At 41.5% G+C, this 25,453-nt stretch overlaps 1 protein-coding gene across 9 annotated transcripts in view; it reads right to left on the reverse strand.

Moving 5' to 3' along the window:
* The window catches only part of LOC122543340 (spermatogenesis-associated serine-rich protein 2-like), a 138,664-nt gene that overhangs the window by 61,346 nt on the left and 51,865 nt on the right, over nucleotides 1-25,453 (reverse strand). For all 9 annotated transcript variants that reach the window (XM_043681885.1, XM_043681883.1, XM_043681882.1 and 6 more), the window contains 5 exons: nucleotides 24,984-25,063; nucleotides 11,500-11,608; nucleotides 7,994-8,043; nucleotides 2,428-2,698; nucleotides 768-974 (listed from right to left, as the gene is read on the reverse strand). In XM_043681885.1, the coding sequence (XP_043537820.1) occupies nucleotides 768-974; nucleotides 2,428-2,698; nucleotides 7,994-8,043; nucleotides 11,500-11,608; nucleotides 24,984-25,063 (717 nt within the window). The remainder of the gene's footprint in view (nucleotides 1-767; nucleotides 975-2,427; nucleotides 2,699-7,993; nucleotides 8,044-11,499; nucleotides 11,609-24,983; nucleotides 25,064-25,453) is intronic.

The raw sequence follows: 25,453 nt of genomic DNA on the forward strand, positions 1-25,453 counted from the left end.
AGTAAGATTTAGAACGATGATACCACAACTGCGAGGATTTTCCCCTCATGAAAACATGAAGGGAGAATGCTGATGGGTGACCGAAGAAGAGTTGTTTTTTGAAGAAAATGAAAAGTTTTGTTAAAGTGGATACAGAGAGTGTGTTTCCTTGTGGGGAAGAGGAAGTCTAGGGGCCATCAATATAAATCACCAAGAAATCTAATAGGGAACTCAGAAGAAACCTCTTCACTTGGGAAGTGGGAACGAGGGGAGGCAGTCGCCTAGTGGTATTATCGCTGGACTGTTAATCCAGAGACCCAGGTAATGTTCTGGGGACCTGGGGTTCAAATCCTGGCCTAGCCAGAGACGTTCACATCCCATGAATGAATTAAAAAAACCTCAATACCACAGGGAGCAGCTGAGGCAAAATATTACAGAGAAACTTAAGGGAAGGTTAGTTAAGCACTAAGCAAGAAAGGGAACAGAGGGCTATGATGATTGAACTAAACGAGAAAAGATAGGAGAAAACTCAAATGGAACATAAACACCAACATGGACTGGTTGGGACAAACATACCACATCGTATGCATTTCTAGATAAATGATCTCACTACCCAGTACTGTTACATTAACTCTTGCTTGAGCAAAGTAGTGCAAGTAATATCACACCCAACATCAAACTGGACCATGTACATGGGTAAAATATTTTTTCCCCAAATCAGTCTATATGCTTGAACATGGATAAAATGTATTTTAAAATACAGAAATCATTTTGTAAATACCCCTTACCTATTTTTTTATTCTTAGATGAAATAAATCCACCATCATCTGGCATGACTAGGGAAAGGGAGGTCGAGGTTTGTGATCCTGGAGGAGCTCGTGACCTAGACTTTGCTGTATTCTTTTGTTGATATGTTTTAGTAGAATGAGAGCTATGGAAGTTGCGGGGTTGGAATTTTGATTCTGCTTTACACTTTTCATCTTCTGTTACAGATTCTGAAAAAGTATTGGTTAAGTGTCAGAATGAATATTGTCGGTAAAAGCTCACAACATTTTCCCCATGCCAAACATTTTTAGCTTCAGGATAACATGAGGTGTTCAGATTTCCAATATTGTCTCTATTTTATTTGTGTCTAAAGCTCAAAATTCAAGGAGGCAGACTTCATGACTTCAGCTACAGGTAAAGCAAACATCAGGACTTGAAGTAGCCTGTCACGGATTCATAGAACACTTGTTTTAAAATAAGTAGCTAAAATGAATTTCAGCCCCAAAGTAACTCAAATCTGTACAATAGTGGTTCACTAATAAGGATCTTTTCTATATATAAAAAGGAGAAAACTCTGATGTGACAACAATCTGAATTCCAAGCAGACAACATATTTCAGGCATTTTACACTTATATACAGGAGGAGAAAGTGAGGTCTGCAGATGCTGGAGATCAAAGTTGAAACTTTATTGCTGGAACAGCACAGCAGGTCAGGCAGCATCCAGGGAACAGGAGATTCGACGTTTCGGGCCCAGGCCCTTCTTCAGGAATGAAGAAGAGCCTGGGCCCGAAACGTCGAATCTCCTGTTCCCTGGATGCTGCCTGACCTGCTGTGCTGTTCCAGCAATAAAGTTTCAACTACACTTATATACAGTATTGGCAAAAATATTTAACCAGTAACATGCTATATACTACAACAACTTGGATAATAGATGACTGGCAGAGAGTTTTATAATTCATTCAAAGGGCTATGAAAAAACAAGCAAAATTCAGGTAGTTATAAATGCTGGCAAGACCTCAAGATTGAATGAATACTTTAAATTCACTGACAACATCGTTATTTTTATATTGCATGTGTCTAAACAATTTAAAAATGTCAATTCCTAAGTTATATACTGTTGTCATGATAATATTAAGAACTTTTAGTACAATATTTAAGTAAAATTAATAATAGAGGACTTGAACATCAATAATAATCACAAAGCTAGTACTAGAATGACAGCAGAACATTTGGAGTTAAACTAGAATGGCATACACTAAACGTAAAGACCAAGTTGAAATTCACAAGTTACTATGAGGTCCTATGAGGCAATTTGTTATTACCCAAGTTTCTCCATTGCATTAACTCTGTGGAAGTCAAACCAACTGTTACTATACATGTCATACACAGAACTAATAAAATTGTTGTTTTCCTATCACTTGTGAGGCTCAGGTGGTTGAAGTACTTAAGATAGTGTCTGTGTTATCATTAACAAATTTCAGTGTCATATATAGCCAAGTTTACAAAATATGGAACAGATCTTCCCCTTTAGCTTGGATTACAGAACAAGTCATCCCATTCTTAAATACAAATCCACATTTTTACAAATATTTGGGAGATTATGTACGTATGATTAAAAACAGAAAATATGAGTATTCAAAGATTTTAAAAATCAAATCAGAACTAAATTTAGATACACTTACCCATTATACTATCGCTATCAGGAGTCATCAATTCTGAATCTTCCAGCTCTTGGGCATCCACGGAAAGGGCATCTAACTGTTCACTAAGAGAATCTACTGATTCATCATTTACAGATCCGTTGACATGATAACTGTTTATTTCGTCCTTCTCCCAAGAAGTTGTAGACAGTTCACCAGAATTGACAGCACATTTGTTGTCTGCATTTGTAGACTGCAGTTGCTCTGGTTCTGTTTTTACTTCTGCCTTTGGTTTAATCTTCTTCTTTTTGTTCTATGTGTTTTTAAACAAACAGATGCATAAACATTTGCTTTCAATGATTTCAAATTAGGAATTTTATTTTCTTCCAAAGTCATCATGTTTCTCCAGCAATTTCTGCTTTTGTTACTTCAAATGTTTCTTGGTTGTATAGGGGGGCAGATGCAAGACAAGATCTATTTACACAGCCTTAACTTACACCCATCTACATATACCAACACACAAATCTCAAAGCAGTCTTGCAAAGGTTCATCTCAATCACAACATTGTGTACGTTACCATTCCACACAGGTGTCAAATGACTATTCAGCTTGGAGGAAGATTGCGCTGTAGAAGTCAGAGTTGTGAACAGATCACTTTGCAGAACACATCCCTTCATCAGAGATCTGAACACAAATTAAATTCCTTCAAATGAAGAAAAACCTTGGTCCTTGCTGGATATGAGCCTCAACTTCAAAAAGGTAACAGGTCTTCACTAATTCCATTAGATTGAAATCCTCAAATTAGTGCTGGAATTTAATACTCAGTAGAACACTGACATTCACATCTCACTAAGCAGTTAATGCAGTGCAAGATGTACAATTTAGATTTACAATACCCATGGGCCAGATTCAACAGAAAACAAATTTCCCTACAATTTGCAAAGCAACTGAAAGTCAGGTGTGTATAAAATTTTCAGCAACTGTCTTCTGATGGAAATTTGAGAGATATAGGTTTCTAACTACTGCGTCTTAAGGGACAAACATTCAATCCCAAATAGGCTATTGTATAAGAGACACTCAGGTCAACACAACCACAGACTGCCATGGAGAAGCTGGCTGGAGAAACCTTTGGAGCAAGTGGCTTGACTATTCATTAACAATTTACCAGTAGATGAAGCACACCTCAAGATGCCACATACTGTACTTAACGAAATTGACTTATAAGCATTTTATATCAACTTTATACAGTTATGTACTTTTACAAATTTTATGAATGAAGTACATCTTTAGAAAAAAGGAGAACAAAGAAAAGTCAAGCTTATTTGTGAGTAGTATCAGATGGATGACATGAACAAATGTGAATTTAGTAGTAAAAGATGAAAAGCAAACTCTAGGGTGTCAGGTGAGGGTGATGAAACAAAGTACTATGGTGGATTAGCACTCTAGACTTTCATCTTTCAAGGCCTGTGCTTGAATCTAATCCACAAAAATGGAAATAGACTCTTTGCTCCAGCTAACTCGAAGGTTCTATTTAAACAAATGAACCAGGGTGGACTCAATCCAGTATCTAGTTTCCCCAAGTCCACAGCATAAGGCCTCCTCCTGAGAGAGATAAGATTAGATTAGATTACTTACAGTGTGGAAACAGGCCCTTCGGCCCAACAAGTCCACACCGCCCCGCCGAAGTGCAACCCACCCATACATTTACCCCTTACCTAACACTAGGGGCAATTTAGCATGGCCAATTCACATGACCTGCACATCTTTGGACTGTGGGAGGAAACCGGAGCACCCGGAGGAAACCCACGCAGACACGGGGAGAACGTGCAAACTCCACACAGTCAGTCGCCTGAGGCGGGAATTGAACCCGGGTCTCTGGCGCTGTGAGGCAGCAGTGCTAACCACTGTGCCACCGTGCTGCCCAAGAGAGTGAGAGAGAATTAGCATCTGTACAAAAATATACCTGAGGCAGGTAAATGAAATTTACATGTATTTTAATTTAAGCATACTGATCAGATTGTTGTAAGCTTGGGTAATATCTGCAACTGTGAAACTAAGTTTGCTTTAGAATCACAAGAGTAAAATTCTGGGAAGCTTGGATGTAACACTTGTCACAAATTCTTTCAAGGACAGACTGGTGAACATCAAGCAGGCACAGCCCATTAAGGGAATGGAAATTCCTAGCATTCTCACCTACCCCGATAACCTTTTACCTCCTGTATGAACAAGAATCTATATACCTTTACCTTAAGATGTTTAAGGGGGGATCCAAGATGGCAGTGACTTAGCAAGTCTGAGTCTATAGTGCTCCTCCCAAGACTTGGGCAAAGTGAGCCACCCGCCTCCACCACACTCACCAAATCATTTAAAATAGTTTTTACTCAATGTAATTAGTTGCTCAGCACTAAATTTAAACAGTCTACTCTCCTGTAAAAATGACTAGGGGGAAGGGAGCCCGCAGTTCTCAGCAGGCAGGAGCCCCTCCCCCAACCTCCCCAGCTGCAGCAGAGACGTCCGCAGCCGCCCCGGGGGACTTACCTACGGTGGCGAGCCTCACGGAAATAATCTCTAAACGCGATGCGAAGATCGATGCCTTTATTGAAGAGCCCCGAAGCCGATGTAATTCACTCTCAGCCGCGCTACAAAAGCACGGCCGAGACATCGAGGAAATCGAACGCCAAGTCGGAGGGACGGAGCTAAAGGCCGCGACGTCCAAGACCATTGCAAATTCGGCCGTGGATCGGGTCCGGACTCTCGAACAGCAAGTCTGGACCTTAGAGAATCACATTGACGACCTCGAAAATCAAGGTCGTCGAAAAAATATTCGTTTGCTGGGCCTTCCCGAACGGGAAGGTGGTGGCCAGCTTACAGCGTTTCTCGTACAGTGGCTTCCACAGCTGTTAAATCTGGAGGCTGGATCAGGCCAGGTAAGGGTGGAATGGGCCTACAAGGAGAGGCAGATGCTCTTGGAAGCTTCCAGAAATCTGGGGAAAGATCCCCAAGCCATGATTTATAAAGGATCCAAGATTATGTTATTTCAGGACTTTTCCCCAGCTTTGGTCCGAAAGAGGAAGGCGTTTGACGAAGGGAAGAAGCGTTTAAGGGACTTAAACATTCAGTACTCCTTGCGCTACCTAGCTACGCCATGCTTCAGCATGAAGGGTCCGTGTATATCTTTGGATCACCGGAGAAGGTCAAGGAACTTTTGGACTCTCTTCGATAAATTGTAAGAGTTAATGGATGTTGTTCTGCCCTCCCCCCACCCCATTTTACCCCCCTTTTTTTTCTTTCATTACCTTACTGTTAAATATTATCTCCGGGGGGTGGGAAGAGGGGTTTATTTATTTATTCTTCACTTAGCGACTTTCTTCCCCCATATATATATAGGCCAGGGGGTCTAGTTAATGTAGATGGGGGGCAAGGTTGTTTTCCCCTGTTATTTTGTATTACAATATTTAATTATTATTTGCTGAGACTGTAATTTTATAGTCATATATGTTCATACATGATATTAACATTACCAAATATATCCAGGTGTTGGTGTGGGTGCTGGGGGCGGGCAGGATACTCATTGTTAATTCTAGCTCGGTAGTATACTTGAATTTTCTTTCTCCTATTGTGGGGTGCCTGGGTTAAGGGTGGGGCACTGGTTGGGAGAGGTTATGATGGGGTTTTGGAAAGGAAGTGATGCCTCCTGGGAATAAGGGGGAAGATCTCCGTTTAAATAAGTTTTATATTTTTTTATTTAGAAATAGTTTTTTATTATATTGATCCGAGTGTATTAAAGAGCCTTTATTTTGTGAATTTTATATGGTCTATGCTCGGGATGTTTTGGATAGGGTTTCTTCTCCCGAGGGGTCTCGGACTTGCCCGGTGATTATGGGTAATCGGTTGATTAAATGGTGCACCTGGAATGTCACGGGGAGTAATTCACCAATCAAAAGGAAGAAAATATTATCAAACCTCAAGAAAGAAAAGGTTGATATAGCTCTCCTATAGGAGACACATTTATTGGATAAAGAACACCTGAAATTACGACAGGGAAGAGATTATTTTCCATTCTCTCTCTCTGTGCAAGGAGAAATATTTTGGTAAACTGGGTGGCTGAGGGCCCTCATGGACTTTCGAGATGGCACAGAATAATTATGGAATATACTCCCCCTGACCTCCTTACAAATACGGTGCGCCAAAAAAAAAAGAATTACTCCATAAAATATGGCAGCCCTTCTTGAATTACACAAATACAGATATCTCGGTCATCCTAATAAGGGCCTTTATTTAATTGAGAGGGTGAACCTGGCTGGTGCAGGGCCCCTTAGGAGAGGAATTCCGCATGAATACAGGCTTTGTTATGATCTGATGTTAACACATTCCGAGCATGTATATCACTACTCAATTTCTGTGTTATCAGTTGTTTTTTTTTCTCTTGAATAATGGAAGAGATTTAATCATACCCTCTGGTTAGTTGTAGGTTAGATGAGTAGTTAGTTGAGTTTTTTTTTCCCTCTCGGTATTTCCTTTTTTTCTGTTTGATAGATTTTGGTTATTATTTATTTAAGATTTAATTGCGTATCAATGTTTATACTTGGGGTTTTTTTTTAAGTTTTCTTTTGTAAACGTGTAAAAACATATTAAATTTTCAATAAAAATATCTTTATTAAAAAATCTTTAAGGACTCTGCTTCCACCACTGTAGTGGTTAGAACCAGGGTGACCTTGTTGACTATGAGATTCTTGATTGGCCCAGGTTAACCACCCCATTCAGGAAAGCCCTGACTGACCAATATAACCAGGAGACTAGAATCTCCTCAGTGTAGTGGACTGACTCAGAGCTGGCTGACCATAGCCAGTATATTGTGCACAAGTAAATCAAAGGTGACTTGGTAATGGGATACTGGACTCTGTGCAATTATTTAAACCACCTTTTCAGGAAGAGAGTTCCAAAGACATTGAACCCTCAAAAGAAGAAAAAGACTCATCTCCATAATTCTGGCTGAAGATGGCTACAAACGTTTTGTCTTTTGCACACGCAGGCTGGCCTCCTCCATCAGAGAGACGGAATGTCAGAGGACTGCAGAGCTTCGATCTAATCTGCTGGCTGAGAGACTCATGGATACTCAGTTTGGAGTTGCTCAATTGGTTTTGAATCTACCCATGTAGCAATGTAACAGCAAAATGGAGGAAGTCGTCAGTATGAAGATGGGACTTCACTTCTGCATAGATTTTGCATAAATCACTGGTCACTCTTATCAATATTGTCAGCAATCCTGAAATGTTCGTGGCATCACTGGCCCATACAATCCTTTTGTGGGATGAAATGACTTTTCTTCCGCCAATAGATAAAAGGTCTTTGTCAACATTTTACACAAATGCACCATCTAAAATATTTTAATCATTGCTCACAAATTTCCAAATTAGGAAGCCTAAAGATGTTTGGAAATTCATTGGGTGGTGGGTCGAAAACTGAATGTGGCAATAAATGAATGGACTCTGATTCAAATTTAGCAACAAATGGCTTGAGGTACAGCATTCTCATGATCAAACTGAATGGCAGAGTAAGTTTGGGAGCTGAATGACCCTCTTTGCCCTTAATGTGGCATGACCCTTACCTTTTTCTTTCCTGTTACACTCCATTCCTTGAGAATGTCTGCAGCACAACCTTCATTTAAAAAAAAAAGAAGGTGATGGAGAAAGATTGCAAGGATTATTCAAAACACATACAAATTGTTGTGGAGACTGACACTCAATGCTTGCTAAATGTCAATAAAATCCAAAAAGAATTTTAAAAGTTGAATCAACAATCCACTTGTGACAGATAGCAGCCTTTTGTAACAAACCAGTGTTCACAAGATTGGCAAATGAAAGATATACGAGAAAGATTTACATTCTTCATAAGCAGGCATTTGTAAATTTAGAAGAGTTACACAATACATTTTACCAAATGAAACAATGCAATACTCACTGAATATGAGAAAGACAGTGATGTTTCTTTTTTCTTCAAAGCTGAAATATTATAGCTATTTCATTAAATAAGCTAAATCTGTAACTAAAACCCCTGAGTTAGCTAGAATAATAACCTTTAGATAATGTTGGGGAGTGGAGAAAGGAGTGTGCGTGGTTTACCTGGATTCAAATCCAGTTTAAAAAAACTCTTCTCTGCCTGTTGGTTGCAGGGATACTATCTGCATTTGGGCAGCCTCAATCCAATTATTAACAAGCATGGATCTACAAAACTATCCTTACTGTTGCAGCTGAGCTACGCCATGGACAAAGAAAGCTTTCCCTTCTTCAATGGCCTCATCCGCCTCCTTGGAAGAACATACCCATTTCCCCCAATTCCTCAGCATCCAACACATCACCTTGTCACTTGCCCCAGTCATGCAGAACACAACACACCAGGATGCGACAGTACATTCTGTCCTGACTATACTCTGATGCCATTGTCATTCCAGGCCCACATCCATCATTCAATTTTTCTGTTTAGAACACACCATCATTAAACTTACATGATAGATGAAGCAATGGTGTGCACCTCCTATGGCACCCTGGGAATTTGCACAAATAATGGTTTGTCTTTCGCCATAATTGCCCTCTTTTTAAGTCATTCCTGCTAATTTCACTAATATTAAGATCCCCCTCCCTAGCCTACCATGCCGTGGTGACTGACTGTCGCCAAGCTCCTGGACTGTGCCTGTCACGGACGGTATCAGGACCCCTGACAAACAAGAGCTCCACTCTCCCTTGGCTGGACTGAGGTCTAGCCCCCGCCAGTTTCTAATATGACCATTTGGTTCAATAAATGTGGTGTGAATGCACATGCTCTAGGTGTCAGATTGGTCTACCATTCACCATGGTGTTCTCCTCATCCTGGACAGATCCCCGCTGACAAGTTGGGAGGTCATGTTACAGCTGTACAGGACTCGGTTAGTCCACTTTTGGAATATTGTGTAGAATTGTGGGCTCCTTCCTTTCGGAAAGATGTTGTGAAATTTGAAAAGGGTTCAGAAAAGATTTACAAGGATGTTGCCTGGGTTGGAGGATTTGAGCTACAGGGAGTGGTTGAACAGGCTGGGACTGTTCTCCCTGGAGCGTCGGAGGCTGAGGGGAGACGTTATAGAGGTTTATAAAATCATGAGGGGCATAGATAGGATAAATAGACAAAGTCTTTATGCTGGGGTGGAGGTATCCAGAACTACAGGACATAGGTTTAGAGTGAGATGGGAAGATATAAAAGAGACCTATGGGGCAACCTTTTCACGCAGAGGGTGGTACGCGTATGACATGAGCTGCCAGAGGAAGTGGTGGAGGTCAGTACAATTGCAACATTTAAAAGGCATTTGGATGGGTATACGAATAGGACGGGTTTGGAGGGATATGGGCCGGGTGCCGGCAGGTGGGATTAGATTGGATTGGGATATCTGGTCAGCATGGGAGAGTTTGGACCAAAGGGTCTGTTTCCATGTTGTACATCTCCATGACTCTATGACTCTGGCTGCAGCACCAATGTGTTAACAGGTAAGGTACAGATTCTGAGAATATACAGGCAGGCACTGAGTGAGTGAGCGCTGAGAGAGCAACTCCGAGAAGCAGCCTGGTCCAATCCTTGTCTGCGCGTGCACTGTGTCCTTGCTGCAGCCTTTCAATGCGAGTTGCTGATGCGCCCACAAAGCAAGGCTGCACTTCCTGAGTAGCTTGCAAGTGTGTCACAATGGTCTTAAAGGGTTGGCAAATGCTGGATGCCAATGCTTGAGGTGCATGTGTCTGGTGCCCATGAAAAGTGCCTCAAGATGCTGCTTGGTTCCACGCAACATTGAGTCCTGTGGAGCAAGCACTAAGCAGAATTCGCCATGTATCTGCTCTGATTTCCTCATCAAGTTTTCTTGACATTTAGCTTGTTTGCTGAATTTGGCAAGGTAGAAAACTAAATAGTAATAAGGTGAGTTAGGTCATTAACAAGCAATAATCTCTCATAACTTGCCACTGTCTAGTGAGAAACTTGCCCGCTGAGCAAAAGCATAAAGAGAGCAAGAGGCTCTTGTGCAGCGGTAGTGCCTCTACCTCTGAGCCAGGAGGTCCAGGTTCAAGAAGGATCCAGAGGTGTACCCGAACATCTGAACAATTTAAAATGCCTAAAACATGGGGCAAGATGTTCTTGACACTGAGATAGGCCTCAATGGGGTTCGTGCTCGATTCTGCCACAAATCTCGCCATTGCCCACATTGCTGAGATAAAACTTTGCATATTACTATGATCCACATTCAATGCTTCGATTTCTCTTCTTTACTGTGAAGATTTGTGCAGAGCATTGGCTACATTCTTGCAGTAACTAATAACTGTGAAACACTAAACCCAGTGTATACTGAGAAAATCCAATGGGGAACTTAGTTTTTAAAGCAACTGGAATGTGAATGTTGACATTTTTGTGCCAGTTTACATGGAAATGCTGGGACAAATAATTAGCTGAATTCAGCAGAGGCCAGGAATTGTCGGATGGAAAACACACCTATCAAGTACACTTCATTTTAGGTGCAGTTTAAGTTTAAGAACAACATGTTGTGGGACAAAGTCTATTTTAATTTTTATTATGCCCCATCATCAAAAGATTTATATAAAAGAATGACTACTTTTCAAAATGCAACTGGTAATGCCTTGACAAAGTGTGGGTCGTCATTCGTTTGAACCATGGCCTGGCTTGTATTTCAGAATGTTGTTTTCTAGCAGAGGAGAAAACAGGGACAGAATTATAAAACAAAGCACTCTGGCAACTGAAACATCTAATGCAGTCCAAGAAGTTGCTTTATAGGGCACATTTTATACATTCAAACAAAGTTAAACCAAGAGCTTAACTAAGAAATAAATTGCAAACTGTGTAGCTTCATCTATCCTACTTACTGCATCATTGTAAACAAGTTTCTTATAGAAAAGGCTATCCATACTGCTCATCACTTGAATTTGCATTGTTGGTTTTACAGACCATGGGTCTAAAGGCTCCTGATCTCTGTGCCCTTAATTTCAAAGGTCAGTATTTGAAAATTGCTGCTATACATTTGGAAGTTAGTTGGATTTAGCTGTGACTGAGGGGGATAAAAAGTTATAAAACAAAGAGAAGTCTTACCTTCCATAAAAGCTTGTACTGTTCTGTCGACACAGTTATCATAATGTTGCAACACTAGAATTATCTCATTATTACTTCTGTTAGGGACTATTGCACGGACAGCACTAATCTGAGAAAACAAAAGTGCAAATATGAAAGGTAACATCAAAAGATGATCTTAAACACAATTATACTTTACATGGTCCAAATAGAAGAGCTAAACAGGAGAAAAATGCCTAAAAGATGGAGTGAGAGGCTCTTATAGTGGTAATGTCCCCACCTCTGAGCCAGGTGGTCGAGGTTCAGACCCACCTGATCCAGAGGTCTACCTGAACATCTGAACAATTTAAAATGCCTAAAAGACGGAGCAAGATGTGCTGCAAATTCTCTTGAATTGCAATGATATCCCTGAACTTTGTAATTGGCAATTTTAAAAAAAATATATTTTTATTAAGAAAAAATAGATTTTTAAATATTACAACAAATACAAAACAATGCAATTCAAAACAGTACAAAAATAGGACAAAACTAAACCCAAATAATAAAAAATTCCCCAGCCCACCCTCCTATATGAATGTATAAACATATATAGAGAAGTATAAAATTAAAACAAAAACCTAAATTAGCTATTCAACTAACTAAATAAATACCTAACAACAAACAAATAAATAGTAATAACTCAGCCCAGCCAAACAAAACACTCATACATTCACAGTTCCTCCTCCCTGGATATTGGACTCATGAAACACAATCATTACGGCTATATAAAAGCCCTTGTTAGTGTGGCAGATGAATCTGTGTCTAGGTATTTCAAAAAGGGTTGCCATGTCTTGTAAAAATTCTCAGTTTTGTGGTGTACCATATTTGAGAGAAAATCCAGGGGGATATGCTCCATAACAATCTTCCGCCAACCCGACAGGCCTGGGGGTTTTCTGATATCCAACCTAGCAAGATATTCTTCCTTGCACAGACGTAAGAATATTGAAAAGTGTTTTCTTATGCGCGTCTGCAGGAAATACAATGGGTAGGCCCAAAAGGAGAGATAGAGTCCTTCTCCACCCCTACACATAAAATCCTCTCCATTGCACCCACCACAGCGCTCCAATATGTTTGAAGCCTGTCACAAGACTAAAGACAATGGGTAAGGGTGCCCGTGCAGACCTTGCTCTTGGGACATGCTGAAGATACCCCTGGTTTAAATTTTGACAAACGGTCTGGGGCTAAGTGGACCCTGTGGAGAATCTTCAGCTGTAAAGCATGGGTCCTATTGCAAATTGACATCTTCCTTGCATTCTCCCAAATATCCTCCCATGCCTCTGAAGAAACTTCAACACCCAGCTCTCCCTCCCACATCCTGCAGAGTCAATCAGACTCATCTGAGGTGGCACCACCCAATTAGTGATATGAAGTACTGACAGAGAGTGTGCTCTTAGTCCTTAGTACCTCTCTTTCTATGTCAGATTTGTAGGGATCAGTCAAAAGTGTGGTCTTTGTTTGAATAAAATCCCTCACTTGAAAAAAACGAAAGAGGTCTCTATTAGATAACGTGCACTTCCGTACTAACTGACCGAAGGACATCATTACATCTCCCTCAAATAAATCACCCATGCAAGATATACCCCTAGCTGCCCAACGTTTAAATCCTGAATCTATCAGACCCGGTTGAAAACCCGACATACCCACTGAAGGTGTGAACAAAGATGTTTTGCCAATATTACCTTCCCTCTGCCGAATTGCCCTCCATGCTTTAACAGTATTGATGACTATTGGGTTATGGCAATATTCCCTAACTGTCCTCACCTTGTCCAAAAACAGCAAACTGGTAAGGGGGCACCTTGCCTGGGAGGCTACGATATCTAGTCATATTGAAAGAGGATCCCCACAAACCCAATCACTCACGTAGGTCAAAAGCGAACTTAATTAGTCATTTTTAAATGTCCGGAAGGTCAAATCCCCTCAATCTGTGAGTCAACTGCAGTTTGGCTAATTTAATGAGGGGCCGTTTATGGTGCCAGATAAAGGAGCTGAACCAACCGTTCAGTCCCCTGAGTGTTTGTTTATTGAAAATCAGGGGGAGCATCCGTATAGGGTACAGCAAACGAGGGAGAATATTCATCTTAATAAGCGCTATCCGACCCAACCATGAGACTGGAAGTGCCTCCCATCTTTGGAGATCTTGTTTAATTTTTTCAAACAATTGAGTAAAATTGGCTTTGAACAGCCAATCCAGATCTGGAGTAATGAATATGCCCAAATACACAAAACCCCCCTGTGACCACCTAAATGGGAATCTATAGTCACCCTCAAGAGCCAACTCTTTCGTAAGACCATCCATAGGCGTAGCCTCTGATTTAGCAAAATTAATCTTATACCCTGAAAAAGCGCCAAACGCGTGAATGCATTGTATCAGGCAAGGCACTGAGACTGCTGGATTTGTCAAGAAAATTAGAACATTGTCTGCATATAGCGAGATCTTATGTAATTTTGACCCCATTTCTGGAGCTGATATATTGAGATTCCCACGAATGGCCTCTGTCAACGGTTCAATCACCAACGCAGAAAGTAATGGTGAAAGGGGACAGCCCTGCCGGCTGCCCCTAGAAATATTAAAATTGCTTGATCGTACCCTATTGGTGATGACCACCACGAGAGGTACTCTGTAGAGAACCTTTACCCATCTTATGAAAACTTTGCCCAGACCAAACCGGTCGAGAATACAGAAAAGGTACGGCCACTCAACTCGGTCAAATGCCTTCTCTGCATCTAAAGAAATCACTAATCCCTGTATTGACTGCTGTTGGCATGCTTGAATTACGTTAAGCAACCTCCTAGCGTTATTGGAGGATCTGTGACCTGTCTGATCCTCTTTAATAATAGAGGGTAACACAGTCTCCAACCTTAAGGCAAGAGCCTTAGAGAGGATCTTAAAGTCCCCATTTAAGAGCGAGATGGGCCTGTATGAAGCACAGTCTTCCGGATCCTTCCCTTTTTTAAGGATAAGTGAAACATTGGCCTCTCTCAGAGATGGTGGGAGACAATCATTAAACATATTCAGCATCGGGCCTGACAGTATACTTATAAATTCCTTATAGAATTCACTGGGAAGTCAGTCAGGACCAGGCGCCTTTCCACTCTGAAGCTGCCTCACAGCTTCCTGCACTTCTTGCTCTGATAAGGGGGCATTGAGAAAGGACTGTTGTTCGCGAGTCACACCTGGGAGCTTCAGATCTCTAAAAAAGGATTCCATTTTGGCCTGCCCCTCCTCACAATTCTCAGACTGACACAACTTAGAGTAGGATCTCTGGAACGCCACATTCATGTTCCGTGTGCCCCATTCACTTTCCATGTGCCCTGTTCTCTTTCTGTGTGCATCTTTTTAGAATCACAGGTTAGGTTCCAAGACCTTTCCCTAATCGCTGTAATGGTTTGTGGGGCACTTCTCTTTCTGGCAAGGTATGCTAAGTATTTGCCTGGCTTGTCACCATGCTTGTATAACCTTTGCTTTGCAAAAGCCAGCTCCTTCTTTGCCACCTGTATGAGCACGGAATTTAGTGCAGACTGCAGTGCTGTAATCCTCTGTAGGGTCTGTCAAAATAGGCCTTCTCGGCTGCCTTCGACCATACTTCAAGAAGATGTTGCTGCTCACCCTTCTGCCGCTTCCTACTGATGGAATATGAAATAACTAACCCCCTGGCATAAGCTTTGGCAGTTTCCCAGAGAACTGATGAGCTATCAACTGAGCCTATGTTGATGTCTAGAAATGCCCGAAATTCCCTCGAGAAATACTCCACAAACTTACTGTCCATGAGAATAAAGGGGTCCATTTGTCAGTACCTTGAATCCACTGTAACATCCTTAATCTTAACCATGAGGTACACTGGAGCATGATCAGAGATGGCAATATTACCAATTGTACAGGATGCCACCAGATCCAGGGTTACCGCAGGGGTCAGAAAAAAAATCAATCCTCGTGTGACATCTATGCGGATTGGAGAAAAACATGAAATCCCTACCTGTAGGATGGAGACACCTCCAGACATCCACCAACCCTAATTCCCCACACAAACCCAATAACTATTCAGTTTGTGCAAAGGGGATATGGAGGGACCTTTAGGCAACCTGTCTACTGTGGGGTCCATGAGGCAGTTAAAATCTCCCCCTATAATGATGTGCTGAGACTTGAGACTTATCAGTTTAGAAAAAGCATCTACCAAGAATTTAAGAGGATGAGCTGGGGGACAATAAACATTTAAAATGCCATATTCTTCCCCATTTATCAAGGCTTTAAGAATTACAAACCTCCCATATGTGTCTTTAACACAGTCCAACAATTTAAAAGAGAGATTTTCTCCTAATCAATATAGCCACTCCCCTACTTCTGATATTAAATGAAGAAAAATAAACTTGGTCAAAGCCATTCTGCTGTAATTTCAGATGCTCCTTGTCATCCAAATGTGTCTCCTGTAACAAAGCAATATCCACCTTCTCCTTTCTAAGACTCAAGAGTACCTTCTTCCTCTTAATTGGCGAGTGACTTCCCTTGATATTCCAGGTACACCATTTAATCAAATCATTAGCCATAATCTTCTGCAATTACATTTAAATTCCAGAGAGGAGGAACCCGAACCACAAATTGCTGAGCCTTAGTGTCGCATGTTCCACCAAATATAAGAACTACATAAACTAAAACCACTACATTTAACAAACATACAAAATTATTAAAAATAAAAAACAACAAAACCAGAAAACAAACCAACATCTACAGCGCCAATAGCGCTGAGTCGGGGAACTCACCCCCTGCCCGGAGGGGGCAACTACCCGTCCCGGACTGCCCATAAATAGGCATCTAACCATCTCAACCACCTTCACTTCTCCCAGCTAGAGCCGCATCGCAAGCACAAGCTAAAAAGAATAAACACCCCATAGAATATCAGTATGAATAAAAAAAAATTCTTTTATATAAAAAAAGGGGAATAAATACCCCACCCATCCTTTGGTATGTCCTAACTTAGAAATTTAAAATGTACATCTTAACCACCGCCAGACATAGTTTGAACCAAATTATTATCAATAGAGGGTAAAAAAAGGGGGAAAAACAAAGCTCCAATCGGATTTCCTCCATTTCTTTTACAGAATGATAAATGCATACTCAAGCAACAATATTTATACATACTACAATTGTTTAAATTAGGTTAGTTTGTCCACAAAGTCTCTTGCCTTGTCCGATGTGTCAAAGAGATGCATGGATCCATCTAAGGTGATCCGAAGCACTGCTGGATATCTCAGGGAGTACTGAATCCCAAGCTCCTTCAATCTTCTCTTGACACCATCATATGATTTTTGTTTCTGGATCACCGCCGCTGAAAAGTCCTGAAAAAACATGACCTTAGACCCCTCGTAAATTAGAGCCTTTGGATCCTTCCCCTGGAGTCTGGAAGCCTCCATGACTCTCTCCTTATCCTGGTTATGATGGAACCGCACCAGGAAAGGACGAGGGCGTTGACCCAGACCTGACCGCCGCGCTGTGACCCGGTGAGCCCTCTCTATCTTCAATCCTCTCATGCCAGCCTCCAAGTTAAGGAATTTCGAAAGTCAATCTTCAACAAATCCCGCAGGCCGCTCACCTTCTTTACCCTCAGACAGACCGATGATCCGAATGTTTTTTCTCCTGCCCCAGTTTTCAAGATCATCCACTTGGTCACGCAAATTACGAACCTGCGTCTTCAGGGCTTGGATCTCTTCCTTGAATGAACTGGCATCAGTTTCCACCACTGTGACCCTGTGCTCCACCTCATCCGTCCTCTTCTCCAAGTCTCCGAGTTGCTGCTCATGCTTCTGCAGCATGAGAGAGACTGGAGCCAACTTCTCTTCAATCTGTTTCCCCAGCATCTTGCGAGATTTTGAGAGCTGGTTCACCAGGTCCTGGAGAGTAATTGGTCCCGAGGCTGCTGGAAGCTGAGCTGCAGACCCGGCCTCGGATGCTCCTCCTCCTTTTTTCGGCATTTCGGGACAGCTGAAAATACAGCTAAGTCAATTTTTAAATGTTTCTTGGGGCTCCACAATCTTTCCAACGCCCCAAGAAATCCTGATGACCTGGGTTGGGCAGGTTAAAGGACCATCTTGCTCCTGCTGCGATGCGAAGCTCTGCAGTGTGATCTTCTCAGATCGCCGCCATCTTAAATTGCCAATTGCAGGGGGATCCAAGTGTATAAACACTTATTCTAGTATGGATATTGGAAACAAGGGAGGCAATGGTCTAGAGGTATTGTAGCAAGGCAACTAATCCAGAACTTATGTTCTGGGAACCAGGTTTCAAAATCCATCATGGCAAGTGGTGGAATTTGAATTCAATTTAAAAATAAATCTGGACTAAGAGTCTAATCATTGTCAATTGTCAGAAAAGCCAATCTGGTTCACTAATGTCTTTCAGGGAAAGAAATCTGCCATCCTCACCTGGTCTTGCCTGCATGTGACTCCAGACCCATAGCAATATGATTTGACTCTCAACTGCTCCCTGAAATGGCCTAACAGACCACTCCGTTGTAGCAATCGCGACAAAGTCTACACAAAGAAAGGAAACTGGGTGGGCCACTTGGCATCGGCCCAGGCACCGAAAAGACAATGGCAGAAACAGCCCTGTTCATCCTTCAAAATCCTTCTGACTAAAATCTTGGGGCTATTTTCAAAATTGGAAGAGCCGTCTCAGACTAGTCAAGCAACAACCTGACAGAAGTCATACTCATCTTACAGGTAATGTCCCAAACACCACAATCACCATCTATGTCCTGATACATCCTGTCCCATCGACAGACCCAGCAGAGGTGGTGGCACTGGGTATACTGTCGGGAGGGAGTTATCCTGGGAGTCCTTGACATTGACTCCAGATACCATGAAGTCTCATGGCTTCAGAATTAAACATGGGTAAGGAAACCTCCTGCTGATTTTGATATACCATCCTCCCTCAGCCAATGAATCAGTACACCACCATAACGAACGAGACTTGGAGGAAGCACTGAAGGTGGACAAGGTACTCTGGGTGGGAGATTTCAATGTCCATCATAAAGAGTGACTCAACAACTGCTGTTCGGGTCCTAAAGGAAACAGCTGCGAGTCCGGGTCTGCATCAGGTGGTGAGGGTAAAACATACTTGACCACATCCTTACCAATCTGCTGGATGCAGATGCACCTGTCCATGACGTTATCAGTAAGAGTGACCACTGCACAGTCTTGATGGAGACAAAGTCCTATATTCATGTTGAGAATACCTTCCATTGTGTTGTGTGGCATTATCACCATGTTAAATGGGACAGACTTCAAACAGATCTAGCAACTCGAGGCTGGGTATCCAGGAGATGCTGTGGGTCATCAAGAGCTGCACATTGTACTCCAGCACAATCTGCAATTTCATGGCCTGGCATATTCCCCACACAACCATTACCATCAAGCCAGGGGGATTAATGCTGTTTCAGCGGAAAGTTTAAGAGGGCACACCAGGAGCAGCACCAGACATACCTGAAAATGAGGTGTCAACCTGGTGAAACTACCAAACAGGACTACTTGATGTCACACAGCATAGGCATCATGTGATAGATACAGTTAAGCAATCTGACAGCCAATGGCTCAGATCTAAGCTTTGCAGTCCTGCCACATGCAGTTGTGAATGGTGAAGGACAATTAATCAACTCACTGGAGGCGCCGGGTTCACAAATATCCCTCCCCTCAATGATGGAAGAAACCAATACATTAGTGCAAAAGACAAGACTGAAGCATTCGCAACAATCTGCAGCCAGAAGTGCTAAGTGGATGATTCATCTCATCCTCGTCCAGTAGTCCCCAGCATTACAGATACCAGTCTTCAGCCAACTTGATTCACACTATGTGATATATAAAGGCTATGGGGCCTGACAACATTCTGAAGACTTGTGCTCCAGAGTCTGCCATTCCCCCAGCCAAGTTGTTCCAGTACAGATACAACACTGGTATCTACCCAGCAATGTGGAAAATTGCCCAGGTATGTCCTGTAGGTAAAAAGCAGGACAAATCTAACCCAGCCAATTTCCACCCCATCATCGGTAAAGTGACGCAAGATGTTGTCAACAGTGTTAAGAAGCAACACCTGCTCAGCAATAACCTGCTTGGTGACACCCAGTTTGGGTTCTGACAGGGCCACTTATCTCCTGACCTCATTCCAGCCTTGGTTCAAACATGGACAAAAGAACTAAATTCCAGAGGAGAAGTGAGAGTGACAGCTTTTGACATCAAGGCCACATTCAAACTAGCCCACTCATCTCCAGTTGCTTCATCAATGACCTTCCCTCCATCAGAAGGTTAGAAATGGAGATGTTCGATGATTTTGCTTTGGTGCTGAACATTGAACAAAGAACAGTACAGCACAAGAACAGGCCCTTCAGCCCACCAAGAATGAGCTGACCCTTCAGATACTGAAGCAGTGCATGCTCAAATGCAGCAAGACCTGGACAACATCCAGACTTGGGCTGGCAAGTAACATTCACACCACACAAATGCCAGGCCATGACCATATGACCATCTCCAATAAGATGGAATTGCACTACTGCCCCATGACATTCAATGGTGTTATCATCACTGAATCCCCACTATCAATATCTTGGGGGTTACCACTGACCAGAAACTCAACTGGACTCACCACACAAACAGTAGTTACAAGAGCAGGTCAGAACTCGGAATACTGTGGCAAGTAACCCACCTCCTGACTCTCCAATGTCTGTCCACCATCTGCAAGGCATAAATCAGGAGTGTGATGGAATACTTGCCTGGGTGAGTGTACCTCCAACACTCAAGAAGCTTAACACCATCCAGGACAAGGGAGACAGTTGAATTAGCACCATGTCCACAAACATCCATTCCCTCTATCACCAGTGCTCAATTGCAGCAGTAGGCACTGCAGAAATTCACCAAAGCTCCTTTCAAATCCACGGCCACTTCCATCAAGGAAGGACAAGGGCAGCGACAGCAGATACATGGGAACACCACCACCTGCATGCACCCTTTGAGCCACTCATTATCCAGACTTGGAAATATATTCCTGTTCCTTCACGGTTGCTGGGTAAAAATTCTGGAATTCCCTCCCTAATGGCATTGAACTGCTGCAATAGGTCGACCAAAAAGGCAGATCACCACCACCACCTTCTCAAGGGCAACTAGGGGCAGACAATAAATGCCCATGTCCCACGAGTGAATATAAGAAAAAAAATCTGACAGGACATTTGGGCAAATTTTGCCTCAGCACTACAGTTTCATAAAACAGCATCCGATTTTCTTTTTCATTCAGTTCTGTGTTGCTGACTAAGGTGAATTTCATCCCCAGTAATTCTGAGCTCCATACTAAAACTGTGGCATCAAAAACAATCTCCTTAGTTCCACTGCTTTCTTAAGATTACCAAGTCAGGTCAATTACAAAGTTTTAATAATCAGTAAAAGGGATCCCCAGTCACATTTTCAAGTAAAGGAAAACAATTAATGAGAAAATTTGCTTCAAAATGATCAATTTTAATCTAATTGCAGGGTTAATGCAGAGAGTTATAAACTCACTGGGTTGTCTGGAAATCTTTCAATGAAGCCTTTTTTGGGTGTGTGTGGGAGAGGATGTGAAATAATGCAATCACCATTGGAATATAAAGTTAGTTTGCAGCAATATTATGTCCTTAATATCTGAAAGCGTATTACACTTCTGGTACAAAAAGTGGTTTTGTTCCATGGGCATGCAGTGAGTGCATAAAGAATTTTTATAATGTGGTATGGTAATCTGCTACAAATTCAGAGTAGTGTTGAGAAGCTTGGACTTTGAACAATGAAGGATTTTTGCTGTCATGAGCACAAAAACAAAGAAAAATACTGATTGGGATTACGTGAGTAGGTGCAAGAATGCAATCAGGCTTTACTGAGATTTATGCCGAAGTTAGTTTTGAAATTAATTTCCAACTGAAAAGTAGAAGGAAATCAGCATTCAAAGCTTAAGGCAGTGATATAAAACAATCCTTTCTGGAGTTGTTCATGACAACTTATCAAAGGAAGTCTGATCTGAACCTGTTTAATTCAAAAGACTAAATTACTGAATTCATCAAGGAACTGAGAAATAAGAAAGGGATGATCACCTTATTGGGATTGTATTATAGACCCCCAAATAGTCAGAGGGAAATTGAGAAATAAACTTGTAAGGAGATCTCAACTATCTGTAAGAATAATAGGGTGGTTATGGTAGGGGATTTTAACTTTCCAAACATAGACTGAGACTGCCATAATGTTAAGGGTTTAGATGGAGAGGAATTTGTTAAGTGTGTACAAGACAATTTTCTGATTCAGGATGTGGATGTACCTACTAGAGAAGGTGCAAAACTTGACCTACTCTTGGGAAGTAAGGCAGGGCAGGTGACTGAGGTGTCAGTGGGGGGCACTTTTGGGCCAGCGAGCATAATTCTATTAGACTTAAAATAGTGATGGAAAAAGATAGACTAGATCTAAAAGTTGAAGTTCTAAATTGGAGAAAGGCCAATTTTGACGGTATTAGGCAAGAACTTTCAAAAACTGACTGGGGGCAGATGTTTGCAAGTAAAAGGGACGACTGGAAAATGGGAAGCCTTCAGGAATGAGATAACGAGAATCCAGAGAAAGAATATTCCTGCTCGGGTGAAAGGAAAGGCTGGTAGGTACAGGGAATGCTGGATGAACAAAGAAATTCAGGGTTTGGTTAAGAAAAAGAAGGAAGCATATGTAAATATAGACAGGATAGATCGAGTGAATCCTTAGAATATAAAGGCAGTAGGAGTATACTTAAGAGGGAAATCAGGAGGGCAAAAAAGGGGACATGAGATAACTCTGGCAAATAGAATTAAGGAGAATCCAAAGGGTTTTTACAAATATATTAAGGACAAAAGGGTAACGAGGGAGAGAATAGGGCCCCTCAAAGATCAGCAAGGCGGCCTTTGTGTGGAGCTGCAGAAAATGGGGGAGATACTAAACGAGTATTTTGCATCAGTATTTACTGTGGAAAAGGATATGGAAGATATAGAATGCAGGGAAATAGATGGTGACACCTTGCAAAATGTCCATATTACAGAGGAGGAAGTGTTCCATGTCTTGAAACGCATAAAGGTGGATAAATCCCCAGAATTCTGTGGGAAGCTACAGAAGTGATTGCTGGGCCTCTTGCTGAGATATTTGTATCATCAATAGTCACAGGTGAGGTGTTGGAAGACTGGAGGTTGTCTAACGTGGTGCCACTGTTTAAGGGTGGTAAGGACAAGTCAGGGAACTATAGACCAGTGAGGCTGACGTCGGTGGTGGGCAAGTTGTTGGAGGAAATCCTGAGGGACAGGAAGTACATGTATCCGGAAAGGCAAGGATTGATTAGTGATAGTCAACATGGTTTTGTGCGTGGGAAGTCATGTCTCACAAACTTGATTGAGTTTTTTGAAGAAGTAACAAAGAAGATTACTGAGGGCAGAGTGGTAGATGTGATCTATATGGACTTCAGTAAGGCGTTCGACAAGGTTCCCCATGGTTAGCAAGGTTAGATATCACGGAATACAGGGAGAACTAGCCACTTGGATACAGAACTGGCTCCATTTTTAAAAGAGATATAAAAGAGACCTAAGGGGCAACCTTTTCACACAGAGGGTGGTATGTGTATGGAATGAGCTGCCAGAGGAAGTGGTGGAGGCTGGTACATTGCAACATTTAAAAGGCATTTGGACGAGTGTGTGAATAGGAAGGGTTTAGAGGGATATGGGCCGGGTGCTGGCAGGTGGGACCAGATTGTGTTGGGATGTCTGGTCGGCATGGACAGGCTGGACCAAAGGGTCTGCTTCCATGCTGTACACCTCTATGACTCTAATTCAGTTTGATTTATGTACAGACACAGTTCATCATGCCCCTTTATGGAAGATGCCCTACAAGTCTTATGTATATGCAAAATAAAGGATCCCATATGTTTAACAGCATAATCACCTTGTTCTGCCACCTTCAATGAATTACCCAGCTAAAAGGTGGGGGGGGGGGGGAGGAAAAGGAGGTGTCTGTTCACGAATCCCTCTTAAAACTAGTATTTAGTTTTTCTTGCCTCTCCTCATTCCCTTCTTTCCAATGAATTTTAAGAAATGATGAGAAACTAGTTCTAAATCCCTAATTTCTGTTGGATGGACACAGTAAAACCAGCAGGTGTGTGTGTGTGTGTGTGTGTGTGTGTGTGTGTGTGTGTGAGAGAGAGAGAGAAACCAGCAGGTGTGTGTGTGTGTGTTCTTTACATTAAGAGTTAAACAAAGGGTCTCAACAAATTGCACAAGCTTATTTCCATACTGAGGAATGCTGATATTGTTGATGAATGGCAAAGGGAGCAGAACCACTGCCAGTTGCTATATACAATGCTTAAGTACTCAAGAAAAGACATGGTTGAGAAAAAGTCACTTCTTTAGGAAATCATTGCTTCAAAACATAAATAACTACCACAATTAATTACATTTACACTGGCAAGTATTTTTGGATATCTTGAGGATGTGTAGGATACTTCATTTGCAAAAAGTTTTTCCCTTAAACCTTGCAACATTAGTAACTAAAGATAAGAATTCCTATAGTGTGGAAATCGGCCATTTGGCTCAAGTCCACATTGACTCTCCAAAGAACATCTCACCCAGACTCACCCCTCCCACCCGCAACCCTGTGCCTCCCATGGCTAATCCACCTCACCTACACATCCCCAAACTATGGGCAATTTAGCACGGCTAATCCAATTTGGACTATTACGCTAAAGGAAAAAGTGACAGTGTATTATATCACTCCTACTCAAGTACATAAAGTTAGACAGTTATAGGTTTTCACATTGTTGCATCAGGATGCATTGCTAGGTTTGCAGACAGCAATGTTCCACAAAACCTACTGCTATTAATTTCTTACTGATGTACAAGTGTTCCCATCTTTGGGAGAAAAAAAATAAGCACTCACCCACATTAGTTTATTTAAGAGAGCCTACTAGATAAACTACTAAATGCCTTTTAAAATGAGCATTGCATTCAATCACCACATAAATGACATTTCTTTCAGTGTAACATTGGCTCAAATAATTGTGATGGGCCAAATTATTAAATGGACTGGATTCAGGTTCATATTATCCAGAGCTGGCAAGTTGAAAGCAACAAATATTCAGTGAAGACTACTGCGTATTTTAAAATATTACACAAATTTATAGCCAAAGAAAACCAATCTAACATGGTGAAATAATGAATTTGTTTTTAAACCTTAGTAGCTACGAGGGAAAACAACCATCAAATTACTTTCAAGAAGATTAGGAAATCTGTTCAAAATGATGGGTAGATTTCTCAATCATAGTCCAAAAACAAATAATCTAATGTTATCAACTACCAGTGTTTGGCAACATAATTGGAAATTCTAAAACTACGGAATCAAAGAGCACAATTCATTGTCATCGACTTGTTCACTAAATACAATAGGATATATGTCGGAAATATTGCTACCTTTTCCTTTATGTTGTCATTAGATCCTCCCTGGGCCATCACTGCTTTGAATCGAGTGTCAAACATGACTCCAGTGGGATCTGTTTTGGAAAATTTACAGAATTAAAAGTTTATCTATTTCATATATATATACAGACACAGTTAAAACACCGAGAGAAGCTATCACAATCAGTAAACCACACTTGCGTGGACTGCTCTGGATTCAATCAAATTTAAAGATAATTGTTTTCTTTCAAATCTAACAATTATTTCATGCATGCTGTAAAAGAACTTTTACTTTGCTGTAAAAAAATCAAAATAAGTAAATATAAAGAAGGATATTCTATGAATTAATGAAAGCTTCCAGAGTAAAAGGACTTTTAAGTACGCTCCTCCACTTTACAAATGATTCTAATGCAATGAGAATGCCATTGTCATTCATCTTAAGAGGACTAGAATATAAAAGCAGGGATGTACTTCTGAGGCTTAAT

Source organism: Chiloscyllium plagiosum, chromosome 43 (assembly GCF_004010195.1).
Source record: "Chiloscyllium plagiosum isolate BGI_BamShark_2017 chromosome 43, ASM401019v2, whole genome shotgun sequence".
NCBI classification, from domain to species: Eukaryota; Metazoa; Chordata; class Chondrichthyes; order Orectolobiformes; family Hemiscylliidae; genus Chiloscyllium; species Chiloscyllium plagiosum.